The sequence below is a fragment of the Dendrobium catenatum genome, unplaced genomic scaffold (assembly GCF_001605985.2).
Source record: "Dendrobium catenatum unplaced genomic scaffold, ASM160598v2 fragScaff_scaffold_1074, whole genome shotgun sequence".
Classification (NCBI taxonomy): Eukaryota; Viridiplantae; Streptophyta; class Magnoliopsida; order Asparagales; family Orchidaceae; genus Dendrobium; species Dendrobium catenatum.
The window spans coordinates 1,002,757-1,019,587 of NW_021319536.1; the positions used below are offsets into that span (position 1 = coordinate 1,002,757).

At 36.8% G+C, this 16,831-nt stretch overlaps 1 protein-coding gene across 1 annotated transcript in view; it reads right to left on the reverse strand.

Moving 5' to 3' along the window:
- The window catches only part of LOC110103204 (zinc protease PQQL-like), a 116,716-nt gene that overhangs the window by 80,153 nt on the left and 19,732 nt on the right, over positions 1-16,831 (reverse strand). The window contains exons 2-7 of the mRNA XM_020831813.2: positions 14,094-14,340; positions 13,892-14,017; positions 12,723-12,860; positions 12,479-12,616; positions 12,030-12,287; positions 11,815-11,952 (exon numbers count right to left, since the gene is read on the reverse strand). Coding sequence (XP_020687472.1) covers positions 11,815-11,952; positions 12,030-12,287; positions 12,479-12,616; positions 12,723-12,860; positions 13,892-14,017; positions 14,094-14,340 — 1,045 coding nt within the window. The remainder of the gene's footprint in view (positions 1-11,814; positions 11,953-12,029; positions 12,288-12,478; positions 12,617-12,722; positions 12,861-13,891; positions 14,018-14,093; positions 14,341-16,831) is intronic.

The window sequence follows — 16,831 nt, forward strand, 5'->3', positions numbered from 1 at the left end:
TTTTTTTTTTCAGTTCGGACCCCCAGTTGCCGACGTGGCGCGCCTAGTGAAATGTCGACGTGGCATCAACATTTAACAACTTGTAAAGGTCGAATGGCGCAGTCGACGTTTCGATTTTCAATTTACAGTAAACTTTCGAACTTTCAAACATTCACTCCGGAGGAATTTCAAGCATTCTTCACTCAGTTTCTTCTAAGATGTCGTCACCCCCAAAGAAAAAGGTAACTTAATGCTATGTTTTCTGTTTCGTAATGCGTATTTTATGGTTATGCTATGCGTTGGCGTTCAAGGCTCTGAAGTTCTTCCGATTTTATGCTTATTCTATGCGTATGCATGGCTTCTCGAAACTTTTTAAATGTTTGATACTGTGATGTCATCGTGTATTCTCTGTATTCAGGGTTTATGATAAATTTATGTTGAAATTTGAAATATAAAACATAACCAAATTTTAAACATCAAGTAAATATGCGTAGGCTGTGCGTACTCAATGCATCTTTTGTGCGTAATCTATGCGTACATGTTGCTTACTCCATGCTTATATTGTGCGTACTTTATGCGTGCGTATAATTTGTTGTATGTTTCCTGCACTGTGCGTGTGATGTGCGTAATATATGCGTATGTTATGCGTACACTGTGCGTGACCATTGCTTATATTCTGCTTATATTGTGCGTTTTTTGTACGTATCTCATTTACTTATTTTAAATTTATCATTTTTTATAATTTTCAGATATATGTTCGTCTAATTACCTATAGATGCTATGTTTCTTCGTTTCGAACAATCTGTGATAACTTTGCTCAGCAAATTACTCCTGAAGTCAAGGACACATTGAAACATTTAAAGATGATACAGTTTTTGGAATTTCCTGGGTTTGAGCAAAATGTCCATCTTATTTATGAGCTGATCTCAAGGTGGGACATTTCAAAACAATGCTTTATTATAAAAGATCAACCCATTCCTTTCACTGCTGATGAAGTGGCCCTTCTCACTGGTCTGCCAAATAAAGGAGAAGAAATATCCTGGCATTCCTTAGCACATACTTCAGTTACATCAAAGGAAATAAGGAATGACATGATGGAGTTGAACAAGCAAACCCCCCCGGAGACTATGTTAAGAACGTTTATCATGTATTTATGTTCAAATTTACTTTTTCAACTTAACAACTTCAAAACCCCTCGGTTGATCCAAAGAATAGCAAATAGTCCAGATGTTTTTTTGTCAATAAACTGGGCTAGTTCAATTAGGGAGTTTTTAGTTGGAGAGTTTAATAAGGCAGCCTCCAAGATTTCAAATAAGAAGCCAGCAGGTTACATCAACGGTTTTGTACCTCTGCTAATTGTGAGTGCTAAGTGCTAACTGCTAAATTCATTCAAAATTTTATTGGCTCAATGTGAGTGCTAAAATTTTCTTTCATCTTATGCAGATTTGGTTCCTGGAGCATACTACTATTCATGCTCCTATATATGCTGACAAAAGGCCCCATTTTCTACGATGGGCCGATGATATTGTATATACTACAGAGGTGATCACTAACTTATTTGCTAATATAAGGAAAAGTCAGATTTGTAATGTCCTACAGGCAGTAAACCAGGAAGAAATGGATATGGTTAATGTTGAGAAATATCCACCAGACTACCCTACATCCCCTGATTCCCCTCATGACATATCCACCCATCAAAACAACCCCCCCAATCTCCCCATCATACCCCACCTCCTCAGCAAGACCCCCACCAATCTCCTCAGCAACCACATTTAAGTTTTTCTGCTGAAGCACTTCAGTCTATACAAGAAACAATCATGAAATCCTGCCAAGAAACATGCACAAAACTTTTTCGAGAATTTGAAGACAGGCTGAGCACAAAGTTTGAAGATCTTACTGAGAGAGTTGGAGTTATTGAGGTCAAGCTCAATAATTACATTGATCAGAGCAAAGTAGTTCCTCAGAAAAGATCTATTAGCTACTCTTCATCTTCCAATAAGAGACAGAGATCAGATATCCAACCCCACAGCCCCAATGAACCAAATGAGCCAATCCCAGCAAAAGATCCAATCCCACCAAAAGATCCAATCCCAACAAATGAGCCAGTCCCAGCAGAAATGCAACTTGTTCCATATACAAAACCAAATGAACCAATACCAGTAGATAACATTCAAATAAAAACTGTAACTTATGTTCATGCAACTGAAATAGAAAATTACAGAGGACTTATGTGTTTAACTTCTGAGAAGAGAAATTTTGTGCTAGAATGTTTGAAAAAGTACTCTAAAAGGTAAAAAATTGCAACTTTATTTATGTTTGAAGATCTATATGCGTATGATATGCGTGTTGTATGCGTATTATATGCGTGGGTTGTGCTTATTATATGCGTGTGGTATGCGTATGATATGCGTGGGTTATGCTTATTATATGCGTGTGTTATGCGTATGAGAGAACAAGTCTACAAACCCTGAAATAAAGTTGGGATTATATCATTGCATGGATCGTCTAATAAGTGATGCAACTGAAAGATCAAATGCTGACTTGCAATTGGTACCTTTTAGGAACAAAGAAGGTTTTTTTGGATTACAACAAGCAAAAGATACAATTGCCAAACGATCTCCAGTTGAGTGGTGGATTCAATTTGGTGATGGGACTCCAGAATTACAACGTTTTGCTGTGAAAGTTTTGGGCTTGACATGCTCTTCATCTGGCTGTGAAAGGAATTGGAGTACCTACAACCAAGTGCATACAAAGAGGATAAATCGCTTGTCGACATTGAGGATGAACTCACTGGTGTACATTATGTATAATAGGAGACTCAGAGATAGAAATTTGAAGAAAAAAGGATTAATGGATGATGAAGATCCTTTTCTTTGCGATGATGTGGCATCTGATGATGAGTGATTTGTAGATGATGAAGTTGAAGTAATGCCGTGTGAATTACAAGATGAAGATTTAAATGCTTATTTCTTTGATGGTCTTAAAGCATCCACATCCACCACAACTCAAGAACAAATCAAAAAAAGTATATAAATAATATAGTTTTCTTTTCTTAAACTTTTATTAATGTATTACACTATTATTCATTATGATATTGTTCAAAAATATTTACTATTTAGGGAAGAGGAAGATAACTAATAATGAGGAAGAAGAAGCTGATTGGGAGATATTGGACTCTATAGGAGAGGGGGAAGAGGAGAGAGCAGCTCATCATAATGATGATTCAAATGAAAACCCCCTTAGTGATGACTGATGAGTGATGATAATGTTGATGACTAGTGAGTTATTAACTTCTTATGTGATATGTTAATGTCATTGCTATTTATCTTGTGCATTTTTATGTTTTATATATTATTTACTCATTAGTATATACAAAATTTATTATTTTATGTTTACGCAATTTTTTGATTTTGAGGCTTACGCCTCAAATCGCCTTGAGACTTACGCCTCGCCTCACGAACAAAAAACGCCTCAATACCCGAATACGCAATTTTAAACCTTGGCGTCTACAATCTACAACGCACGCCACCGGATCTGCAACACTTATGAAAGCAGACAAAAGGCGTCTACAATCTACAACGCATGCCACCAGATCTGCAACACTTGTATTAGCGGACAGAAGGCGTGTATAAGCTCTCAAATGAAAAGTTGTGTGCATTCAAAAGATAGTTATCTACACAACTACAAATACTTCAAAGTACCTCTGCACCAGCACTATAGTTTGTATACATATAGGTACACAATGGGGTACGTCCAAATCAATATAAAAATCACCCGCATGGGCCCCGGCGAGCGTATTATTGGTACACATGTGACGCCTAGGGATGCTGCTCGGGTCGATAAATGAATTCTAGTTCGAACCTGATCCTTCTATACGGATCAATAGAAGTTGACAGGGTTCGAACCTTCAAACAAACACATGGTTATAGGAACCAATGTATTTGTTTCAATACATTTATATTAGGCCATCAAGGTCTACAATCAAAAGAATTCACTAAACAAAAGGCATGAAGCCTACGAAACCCGATCCTCCTAAGTAGATAAATAGGAGAAGACAGGGTTCGAGATATCGGATAAATATGCGGTCACGAAGTTGACCGGAATATTTATTTTATATATTCATATTCGGTCTTCAAGGCTTTCAACAAAGAAAATTCATAAACAAAGGCATAATGATGTGAAACGTACATGCGATGGAGTTACTTTAGGAAATTATAGAGAGCAATTTGAACAAAGTAATCCGAATTAAAATTATCATTTGTAATAAAAGAGTGAACCTAAGAATTCTTAGTTTTTCTTTGCTTAGACAACGAAGAGCGACATTCGATTGACCAATCCATTCAAGAGAATGCGAAGACTAATTGTACGCTACGACAATAAACCAGAATCCACGAATTAATAAAGAGAACTCTCACCTTTAGAGCCCATACGCTCACTAATCTAGGCTTTAGCTGAAGAAGCGTCTCCACATTAGAACCGAGGCCACTCCGAGGAAAAAGGACCCTTAGATAGTCGTTCGTGGATAGGTAGCTTCCTGGACAGCACCCACTATGGGGCTACCAGAATTCGGTCTACTCTTGGAGCTACTGCACACTTTGGACAGCAGTCTGCAGTTTTCCTGGGTGCCGGCTAGCAAGTTCCCATGCTGGAATGAGGAGTGGGCAGCCGGTAGAAGATGAGGGGAAGGTTGAGGGCCACGTGCAAAGAGTTCAAGGAACTCACGTTTGCATCACTTGGAAGAGAAAATTCAATAACAACGGAAGAGAGGAAAGTTGTTTCAGTTTCAGATTTTTGAAATCTGAAATTAAAACTGAAGAAATCTAGAATTAATTATGTGAGAGGAGGCATTTAGGAGGTGGTGATGTGGCAATTAAATAGAGGAGCAATGGGATGAGGTGGCCGGCCATATGGGAGAGAGAGATTTAGGAGTTATGAGAGTGGGGCCCAAGTTTAAGTAGGTAATTAAATTAAACCTGAATTTTATTTCAGATTTAATTAGGTATTGAGTAACTTCCCAAGTGGATTTGAGATGAGAGGGAAAGTTGAATTCGAATTTCAAAATGGCTCTAAGTGTCATTAATTACCTTGCCTTAAAATGAGCCCTTGATTAAGCAATTAATTAAGTCACCGGGGAATTGGAATTCACGGCTTGGGCAAACAAGGAGGTCCAGCGGCAAGGGAAACTGCAAGGAGACGGTGGGCTGGAGGTTCACGGGTGGCTGTTTTACCGTGAGATTGGGAGCCGTAAGGGGGGGGTGGCTGCACGGGACGGGATGGTTGTGGCCGGTGGGATGAAGTCACGGGCTGGCTGGCAGGGGTTTGATCGGCAGCTGGTAGGCCTGTGGCTGGCGGGGATGTTTTGGCTTGCGTGAGATCCAAAACAGAGAAAGAACTCTGTTGCTTAGGGGAATTCAAACAGAGAAGAATCTCTGCTGCTTTCGTGAAATCAAAACAGAGAAGAAACTCTGTTGCTTGCGTTAAACAGACTATAGATAAGGAAATTCTAGAACTCACAAAGAGATCTAGCTTCTCCTACGAACTCACTAAGAGATCGTGGAGGTTTGCACTCACAAAGAGAACACAAAGTAAATAATTTTCATTCATCAAAACTGAAATTACAATGCATGAGGCCTCATATAAATAGGCCAAAATGAAAAAATAAGAAATGACACAAATGACCTTCCGGGCTACATAAGCGACTAAATGCCCATAAGGGAAAAAGCGGAAAAACATCAAAATAAAATACGCTACTACATAAAATGACAAAATACAAGTCATGCTCGTGGTCGTCGATCTCCGGCGTCGAAAATGCTGGCGATGTCCTCATCACATAAAGCCTATAAAACCCGATCTTTAGTCAATAGCTTGTCTGAGTTGACAAGGTTCAATCAACAAATGGAAATGACCCCAAACACCCCGATAATGGCCGTGTTGGATGCAAATCTCAACCGGAGGGGCTCACAAATACTTTTAAATGCCTCCCAAAGGCCCATTCAAAATCCAAAACTCTAAACTATCTAAAATCCAAGATCATTCCAAACCCAGATATTTAAAAATAAATCAATCCATTAAACATTTAAAGCAAAATCGATCCACCCTCCACAACAGTTTGCAGGGTTAACAAATAAAAATTTACTTCAACTCACAAAGAGCCAAATGCCTAGTCGAAAATATCACTATGATCCATTCTCAAACCAATCTCCTGCCAATAAGGACATGGTACGCGTCCTCTAACCGACGGTTTTGCCGTCAAACGGCACCGCAGGATAAACGGTTATGACGACCCGGGGCCCTTTGAACCGAGTGGTTTTGCCGCCAAATGGCACCACGATATATCGGTTATGGCCAAAGCCAATACGTTCCTTATTGGCATCAAATCCTTGAAATATGAATCAATAGGATATGATTGATAGGGCACAAAGCCCTCTGTTAGCTAAGGTGGATTTAAATTTGTCCCCTTAGACAAACATCCATCCCAGGTCTACAAGGTCCCCTTGGACGAAGCAACCCATGGCTGCCGACAAGGATCCTTTTGTCTTTGGGTCGACTACCTCCTCTGACTAAGTAGACCAGGGACCACGATGGCCCGGGAAGACGGAACCATGGGATCTTGATCGGGTCTATCATCCATTCCCCCACCATCCGCTTTGAGTGCAAGATGGTGCAATTTCTAACTTTAAATATCAAATCCTCCAAAAACCTCCAAATCTTCAAATTTCCAAATCCAAACGTATTACTGCTACTATATGCCAGATACCACGTATACTCTACGTATCTGATTGACGACTAGCCTTAATCGAAAGTTCTCTCTCGTGATCGAGAGGGGTAATTAACTATAGGGGCTTGCGCCTATAGGAAAACAGAATCATATCATAAAGTCCTCACAAAATGAGGGCGAAATCTCTGGGTAGTGTCTTATCTACGATCCATCTGCCTTCCAAAATTTACCCCGGAACTTATCCGTTAAAACTCCCTCGCCGAAAAGAAAAAGCAATAATCAGTAGCGGCGGGGAGGCCGGGGCCGAATTTTCGGAGCCCACAAAATCCAAAGTCACTTCGCTTTTGTTAAGAAAAAAAATCAACAAATATATATGCCTCCAATGAAACATTTGGAGTCTCTCTAAGCCCCAAATGTCCCATTACATGGATTACTTAAGCTTGAAACCAAACTTTCAAGTCTTCTTGCTTTGTTTGTTGGAGAATTTAACCAACAAACACTACCTCTATGTGTAGCATTTTGGAGTACCTCTCTAAGCTCCGAATATTCCCTTACTGAATCATTAAAATTTTAGGAACAAATCCTAAATCTCTATTTCATTTGCTAATAATACAAAATTAGCAAATGAACGTCTCTCCTCTCATATATAATGATTTGAAATTCTCTAAAATTTCAACTTATCATTACATGAAGATTTTGGAGCTTAGAATCAAAATCTAAGCTACCTCTTTCATTCGTTTGAGACACAAATATCAACGAAAGAATATCCTCCTTAGGCTTAGAATTCTAAATCTAACCCATCTCATTTGCCTAACCTATATAGATAGATGATCTTCTCAATTTGTAGTCCCAAAACTATACATTGTACCTCTTATTCATGAGGTTTGGAGCTTCCTCGAAGCTCCAAACACATATTTTCATGAATTGGATGGAACTTGGAACCAACTCCCAAGTTCTTTTATCTCTTTTGTTGGAACATAAAACTAACTAATGTCCTCTCATGCATGGTGATTTGAGACTCCTCAAGCCTCTAAATATATCATTAAGTGAATCCTTTAAACTTAGAGTCAAACTCTAGGTTTCTTCATTTTATTTGTTGGAACAAAAATACTAACAAATAAATGTCTTCTTTCACGTATGATGATTTGAAACCTTCAAAAGTTCCAGAACAAAATCATCTCATGAATCATGTAATCCTAGGATCAAAATCCTAGGTTTATTTGACCTTGTTTGTTGAAGGAAAATCAACAAATGTTCACCTCTATATCTTCTTCATGCATGATATTTAGAGCATTCCTAAAGCTCCAAGTATTAGATTGCAAGAGTCTTATAACCTTAGGATCAAACTCCTATGTGTATTCTCTCATGTTTGTTAAAACAAATCAACAAACGACTACCTCCTTTGCACATGGTGTTTGGAACTCCCTAAAAGTCCCAAATGCTTCATTGCTAACTCGTATAATCTTAGGATGAAAATCCTAAGTTCATGTTATCTTGCTTGTTGGTACAAAATCAACAAGTTAACACTATCCTTCCTCCATGGGTGTGACATTTTGAAACCTCCAAAGGTTCTAAGTAATGTCATTCCATAAATTGTTGAAGTTTAGAACCAAATTTTAAGTTCTTCAACATGTTATTTGTTGGAACAAAAGAAACCAACAAATATCCTCCTCATGTTTTGTATCATGGATTTCCTCAAAATCCTAAATGCATTATGTTGTAAAGTACTCGAGCTTGGGATCAAACATTGAGCTCTTCTCTTTCATTTGCTTAGGTACATATTAGGCAAGTGAACATCTCTTTTGAGCACCAAACGTTCCAAGGATTTATATGATTTGCAACTTCTAAATTGCATTTCCCTCCCTCTTTCCTACAAGCCAAGATTGCAGGAGAGCATCCAAATCCGTCTTCATGCTCTCAAACCCAAATTGGGAGAATAATCCCCTTTTTGGACATCAAGCGTTCAAAGTAACTCCTCAAAATTGCAATATCTAAGTTGTATTTTTGACCACCTCTTTTCCCTATAAGCATAAATTATAGGAAACATTTAAATTCCTCTCCATTTGTCTAGCTTCAAATTAGGCAAATGAATTTGTCTCTTTGAACATCAAATGTTCAAGGAACATTCATGGATTTGCAACCCACAAGTTGTATGGTCCTTCTCCCGTTTCTACAACTCAAAAGTTGTAGGAAATCTCATCATTCTTCTAAACCCAAATTAGGAGAGTGTACCCTCTCTCTTTAAACACCAAATGTTCAAAAAGCATGTAAAAGTTTGCAACCATAAGTTGCATCTTTTTCTCCTCCATTCCTCCAACTCAAATTGGAGGAATGAACCTCTTCTTTGGACACCAAACGTTCGAAGGAACTTCTACAATTTGCAATCCCTAGGTTGCACTTTGAATCACTTCTTTTCCTACAAGCCTAAATTGTCGGAAACCTCCAAATTCCTTTTCATTTGCCTAGCTTCAAATTAGGCAAATGAATATTTCTCTTTGAACATCAAATGTTCAAAGAGCATTCATGGATTTGCAACCCACTAGTTGCATGTTCCTTCACTCATTTTTACAACTCAAAAGTTATAATAAACCCCATCATTCTCCTAAACCCGAACTAGGAGAATGCATTCCCCTCTTTGGACAACAAATGTTCAAAGAACTTTTATAGATTTGCAATCTCTGAATTGCATCTCTCCATTCTTTCCTACAAGCCAAAATTGAAGAGAAATTCTCCTCTTTCTACAACCCAAAAATTGTATGAAAATCTCATTCATTCAACCAATATTAAGTGAATCGAAACTGTCTTTTTGTTGAGCCAAAACCAACAAGTATTCTCATCTCCCATTTCTTTCCTCCAACCCAAGTTGGATGAAGGGATTCCGTTATTTGGATACCCAAAAGTCCATATAACTTTTTGTTACTTGTAACCAAAATTACAAGTCATCCCTCTTTTCTTTAGGCTCCAAAAAGTCTAAGGAATCCTCTCAGCCTTAGCCTAAAAGCTATGAGTTTGATCCTTCTCTCCTCTAACTTCCAAGTTGTAATAAGTTTCTTTCTCTCTTTAGCTCCAAAAGCTGAAGAGATTTCTTCAACATTTAGCCCAAAAGCTAAATGTTGAAGTCATGTATTCTCTTTCTAGCCCCAAAAGCTAGGGAAAACCTTCCAACACTTAGCCCAAAATCTGTGTTGGACTCCCTTTCTCCCCCTTCTTTAGCCTCAAAGGTAAAAGAAGTATTCATTTCTCTTCTAGCTCCAAAAGCTAGGGGGAAAATTCCTCCAATATTTAGCTCAAAAGCTACATGTTTAACACTTCTTCTTTAGATCCAAATTTTAAGAGAAGTACCCTTAGTGTGACATACCACACAAGCCTCACACACTTATGTGCACAGCCCCTTAGGCATGCTAGGATTATGATTTTTCTTTGTGTACGCATGTAATTGATGATTTGATGCGAATGCCCTTTTGGATTGTCTGCGTTGTGGGCACTTGCCCTTAAGTGGTTAGTATAGAAATATATACATGTTTTTTGAGCAGGTGGCCACATCCATAATGGGGTAAAATAAGTCATGATTATTCTAATATTGTTTGCTTGCAGGCGCTGCTTAAAACCCCCAAGAGGCATGGCCAATAGGGTAGGAGCAGATGCTTGGAACTCTAAGTGCTAGACAAATTTTAAATGTGATGTGATTATCATATAAACTGTCTTCTAACTCTGTTTGGAGACTTGAGTCTTTTTCATTTCCTATCATGTATTTAATTAGATTTAGTATGTAAAACTTGTGGGGTTTTGCCTAGAACGAAAGGTGGGTCGAGAAAAGATATACTCCTTTAGAAGTGAAGCCTAAAGATCCATTTGAAAGTTAAAGTTTGAAGACCCCCACAAGTAAAGTTTGTAAATTTAACTGGGTTGTATAATAACAGGCAACTCAGCTGCCAAACCTGTTTGTAATAATTGAGACATTACTTGCACTTCTATTTTGATTGATGTACAAACATGTGTTGATTGTTTACTGGGAGCGCAATAAAAAAGCATGCATTTTTCCTAGGTTTCTTCTCTTGTTTGTTTGGGTTCGGCTTGGACTTTGATACGATAGATTTTTAGGATAAAATAAATTTTCTATCCTTTAAATTGTAAACAACTTAAAATCAATCTAGGCTTCATAATTTTCTAATAAAAGAAAATTGCATGTCTTCCTTTCAAGGAGCCAAATTTTTCAAAATTGAAAACAATCATGCATAGCCAAGAATGTGTCTCATGTAGAAAAGCTCGCACTTAAGGACTAAATAACAAAAAATTTGCATTTGTGAGTCTGCATTCTGCATGCCCTACATACACGAGCATCTTGCCTCAAAGCCAAGTTATAAGTCCTACTTTCCTAAATAAGATAGCCTCCCTACTCCGCATTTACATTAAGACAAGACAACATGGTTTTAAAATCGATTAGGTGGGTTTAACTGGTAGTCCTCTCCAGGCAAGATAATAAATCCAGAGGTCGGGCAGGTTATGCCTCATATGAGGTGTAGCTTATAAATCTCTTTTGCAGTCTGTTAGACTTATGTTCGAGGTACTACCTCTCCGTAGTATTCACCTTAATTTTAGGATCCGAGGCAAATGGTTGATTTCAATCATCATATAAGTCCTCACGTTCCGGGCAGTTCTTCCAACATGTGTTGTTGGAATGTAAGCCCCGACCTTCTAATAAAAAAATCAACTCAAATAAAAATTAGAATTAAAAAATGTAAAGTCCAACAATGACGATGAAGAAAAAGATCTTTACTGTCTGAGCTTCACAATCCAGAAAAAAATATATATATATATATATATATATAAAAATTAGGTCAATAAAAATCAAGCTTCAAGCACTGCCTCAGGAATGCAATCTATAAGTAAAAAAGAAAATGGTTAGGAAACACCGCAAAGATCAGAAGAGACATTTTATGAAAGTTAACCAAAACATAAACATGATCCACTCAAGATTATCGGTTGATAAAATTAGAGCAGCTCTTGATTTAATTTAAACACAAGCTTATCCTGCTGATTAAATAAACTATTAAATATTCATCACACAAAATTGTTGATTTGAATAAGCTTCTATTTAAGAAAAGATATAAAATTACTTGAAGAAATTCATCACGCAAAATTGTTGATTGCATTTGATCACGTTCAAGGAAGGCAGATTCTATTTCTGACATCATCAAAGCACGCACGATAGATATCTCACGATCTGAAAACCCATGAACCCGCAGTCGGGCAACCTGAAAAACATTATAAACAGACTGTAAGGGTAGAAGCAATTACAAATGGTCTCAATGGGTATAAAAGTAACATTCACCTCCGTCAGCATTGATTCAAGGGCCTCAACTGTCCCTCCTTCCCTACAACTTGAGGTCATTATATAAGCCTTAACAGGACGAACCAATACATCTGCTGCTGAAGAGCAAGAGAAGTATGGTGGATCTTTGCAACGGGATATCTTGAAGAACCTCTGGTTTAAAGCACAGTGAAACATTGCCTCTGCTAGTGAATCTCGATAATTTTTCACGGTTCTCATCTCATCCACAGGAATCTTGCAGCTGATCATAACTGCAGACTATTTTAGACACCAAAGAGAGGGACCACAGGGATTAAAAACTTAGTAAGATCATACTACTCAACACCATTCTTACTTAAACATAGATAGGACTAAAAACTGATATTTGATGCATAGTATATTCATTTTGTTATATTTGTTCCTGTACTTGATAATGCATGACCATTTAATTCAGTGGCTAGATAACTTACTCCAGCAGCTTCAGATTCAACAAAGCACGAGAACCGGGGTTCGTTGTGTGATGGTACAGGAAATTCTGGTATAGCTGGAGGGGGATAAGAACTTGATGCCTTTTGCCCAAAATGAGTCTTTATTAATTCAACTACACTCTACCCAAGGTACAAGAAAATATTGTTTTAGCTCATAAAGTACATCAATAAAACTATAAAACTAAACAGTGAGAAAAGAAACCTACAAGGTGCAGGAAACACAGACCTGTGTATCAGAAAAATCACCTACAGCAACAACAGCCATATTGTGCAAATGATACCACTTCTCATAAAATTTCTTCACGGTTTGGGGAGTAACTGTTCGTATCACTTTTTCTAATCCAATTGGTAAACGTTCCGCATACTGAGTCAAACGTTCAAATGAGTAGAGAAACCAAAACAAATGGTAAAAAGGAAAATAGCTTAAAAGATTAACAAGGAAACGTAGTTATAACAGACATCAAATTCAGAATTTAATAGAAAATTTTCTAGTGAATGTTGATTTGAAAACCAAAAATTTGCACAAAAGCTAGAAAGGCAATTTTTTTTAGGGGTATGCAGCACTAAAAAAACAACTGCCATTGTTCAAGCTTTATATATGATTATCCAAATAGTGATGTAGATATCCAAAAGAAGAGTTGGAAAGAACTTAACCTCCAAGTTACAGATCAAATTTAGGGTTTGATTAGATGGTTTTACACATTCTATCAAAATAAAATGAGTTGTAATCGATCTCTAATTGTTGAACATGACTTGGTTAAATATCAACTCAAACTATGTGTGGGTGTGGATGACTTGTTGCAAAAATATAAGGATGATTAAAATTAGAATAAACAAAAATGAGAGGATCAGGTCCTAAACTAATTAAATTAAAAAGAAATTATTGCATAAATAATGTATAACAAGAATCTAAAAACCACCACACAAAAAAACTTGTAACATAAGTGCTTTTACAAAAAGACAACGATAAAACTTCTACTCCAAAACCAACAGAGAGCACACTGACCATATAATATCAACTTGAATTGTGCAAGACTTCACATAGTATGCATATTAATGTTCCACAAATTGGTGAAGGATAAAGACTAAGTAGTCATTATTGGATGATTTTCCATCCATGATGCACACTAATCATATATAGCTAAATCAGTACATCTAGCATAAAATATACTTTATTGCCCTGAATGTTAGGTAAAGATGATTGTCATTGGTTAGAAAGTTTAAAGGTTCATGGAAATTCAATCAGCACAACACCATGGAAATTTATGCAAACTCAAAAGGAGTTAATAGAACAGAAAAGGATACAGCACCATGCATAATGGTTCAAATTGATTTTTCCAAATGTGACATTAATTCATCCAAACCAACCCACAAAAACAGACTGAGAATTAGCACCTTCGATCCTTCAAACATTAGAATCCAATGTGCATCTTGCATCCGACCAGAAGCATTACGCCCAGCCCTATACTCTTCTAGAACAGCTCCACGCTCTTTTCCTAGATCCTTTGCTGAAACTCGAACCTAAATCATATGCATGTATAACAATAAATAGCACTCATTTAAATTACAACAAATAAAGAAATAAAAGATAGCGCACCTCAGAACTGAATTCTGCAAGAACAGATATCGCCTGAGATAATAGGTCGGGTTTATCCACTGGAACAAGCAATTCATAAATTGTCTCATCTGAAGAAGTTGAAGCATTCTGACAAGCACCAAACTCAGCACCAATGCTTTCAAGAAACTTAACAATATCATGGTTGGTATATTTCTTTGTAGCACTGAAAGCGAGGTGTTCAACAATATGAGCAACCCCACGCTCTTCCTCTTCTTCCAAAACTGAGCTGCCATAAAATACAATCAAATGACAAATTATTAGGCAATGCCTGGGAATATCCCTTCAAAACCAAATGATTCACAAAGATTTTGTTCCTCTTCAAATTACTTTCATTCTCTGATATGAATCAGACCATTTTTTTAAGCATTTCAACATAAAATGGGAGACTGATGTGGAAAAGACTATATGTTGTTCTGACTAAAATATCTGGTTAAAAGATAAAGCTTTTCAGCAGCAATAGTTGTAATTGAGTTAAATGATTCTCCAAACTCTATGAATTATCGGCGGGATCTGGTGATTTTGCAGATGATTTTTTTTTCAGGCAAGCCCATCTAACATGCAAAACCTAAACCTTTGGGAAAAGCTTCTATTAATTGTTGGAATATCATCATTGGCTGAGAGCGAGTGAGCCCCATCTTATAAGAAAAGCCTTTTTGAAAGTTACTAGGAACCAACCAAAATAACTTTTTCTTCTTGAGTTGCCGAACTTGAACATAATCATTAGGGTTGCAAAAGAACCGAGCCGAGTCGAGCTTCAGCATGTTTAAGCTCGTCTGTCGTGATCATATTCGATCTCGGCTCTGTTACACCCCATTTTAACCTCCTACAGTCAATTTAAAGTGCAACATAGAAGGAGAATTTAAAAAGACCTTACTTACCCCCATTATGAATCACTTTATTAGAATTAGATAATTAAAAAGTAATCTATTCAAACTATCCTCTAATCATATCACATCAAGTTTTTCATAATAGAAAGCATATATAATACACCTCAAAGATCTCAAATGAAATATAGAGCTATACTAAAACTTTTAAATTTTACTTACATGCTCAAAAGTCTATACAACTATCACTCAGATCTCTTTGTATGTCCAAAACATATATACACCAAAAAGAATAGTCACCCCATTCCGGCTAGTGCTCTACTGGCTCATTCTTCTTTCTTGTAGTACAACTACTGTTAATGAGCTAAGACTCAACGAAATATACAAGCAATATATAAGATATAACAATAACAATAATATTGTTAATAATTAATTTAAAACACATTGAATTCTATCTGATTATAAGAAATGCATAATATTACTCTATCTTATTAAATGTTCTACACCTTTAGACAAATCATATGATGGCTATAAGCTTTTGCACCCTTTCAGCTTTTCAATTCAAGGTTAGGTCCAGATTCCCAAATTTTTAGAATTGAAGTTGTTCTCTTAGTCAAGGTTGGGTCCAAATTCCCAACTTTTAGAATTAAGAGTATAGGCTTACCTCGTCAAGTTTGTCGTCTTTACTTGTGCGGGCTTATTCCCCATATATGACTTCAATCACTTTTCTACTCTCTTCCATTTTCATGTCTATTTTCGTAATCATACAGTACTAATGTAATTACTACTACTTAATGTAATATCCAACCAAGTAAATATATTATTGTGATATTTTTATAAGTATATAAAATACTTGTAAATGGATATTAGTAAGAAATATATTAAATTTAATTGGATAACTTTATTTTATTATGAATGAATGATTACGTGCTTTCAAAGGATGGGGAGGTAGTTAGCTTGTGGGCCCTCCTAATCCATTAAGAATTTCGGTTGCTAGTGTGGGCCCTCTCCAATTCTCTCTGTGGTTTGGATTTCACGCCACAAGCCAAAGAAGATAAGGGAGAAGGTAGTTACGGGAGGAAGAGTGGGAGCAAATAAGGAAATTGCATTCCTGTAGAGAACCTTTTGGCATTCCTGTAGAGAGGCAAGCCATTGGGTTGGGAATTCTGTAGAAGAATTGAAGGAATGTTGTTGTAAAGTGCAAGGAAATCACCATCTTTCTCTTCGACATAGTGATTGGAGCCTGTAGCGGTATTCGGCAACCATTTCAATGGCAAGATAGCGGCACAGTGACCAGAAATCTATAGAAATTCGCAGAAAACGCTGTAGCAGAATTCGCTACAGTGAATTCTGGCTAGTTTGCTGAATCCGTCTCAAGGGGAATTGTGGTAGTGAAGCAGAAATTCAACATAGTGTTTTCAAACACTATTGCAAGGAAAATTTGGAGAAGTATTCTGCACTTTCTGGTAGGAAAAGGTTGAAAGGTAATTTTAAGAAAATCATTGCAATGTTATGAATTTGATTAATGGACTTCATGTAGCGAATTGGTTTGATGCAAGTGTGCAATTTAATTTAAAAATCAGTAATTTTGGGTAGTGTTTTTGGAGCAATATAAAGAAAGAGTGGAAGTAAAGAATAATAGATAGAAGAAGGAAATAGATTCATTTGGTTATATGCAGAGGAAAGATTACGAGGTAAATGACTATATATATGAATGAATTGATCTTTATGCAAATTATTTGAGTACTAAATTTCAGTAATTATAAAGTAGAGTGATGACTTGAAGGTGGCTTACAATCGTAGGAGAATACGAAGTAGGGGATTGGAGGAGACTCTTCAGCAAAGAGGTAAGTAATGCAAATTTAATATTTAAAAGAATATTGTTAAATTCTA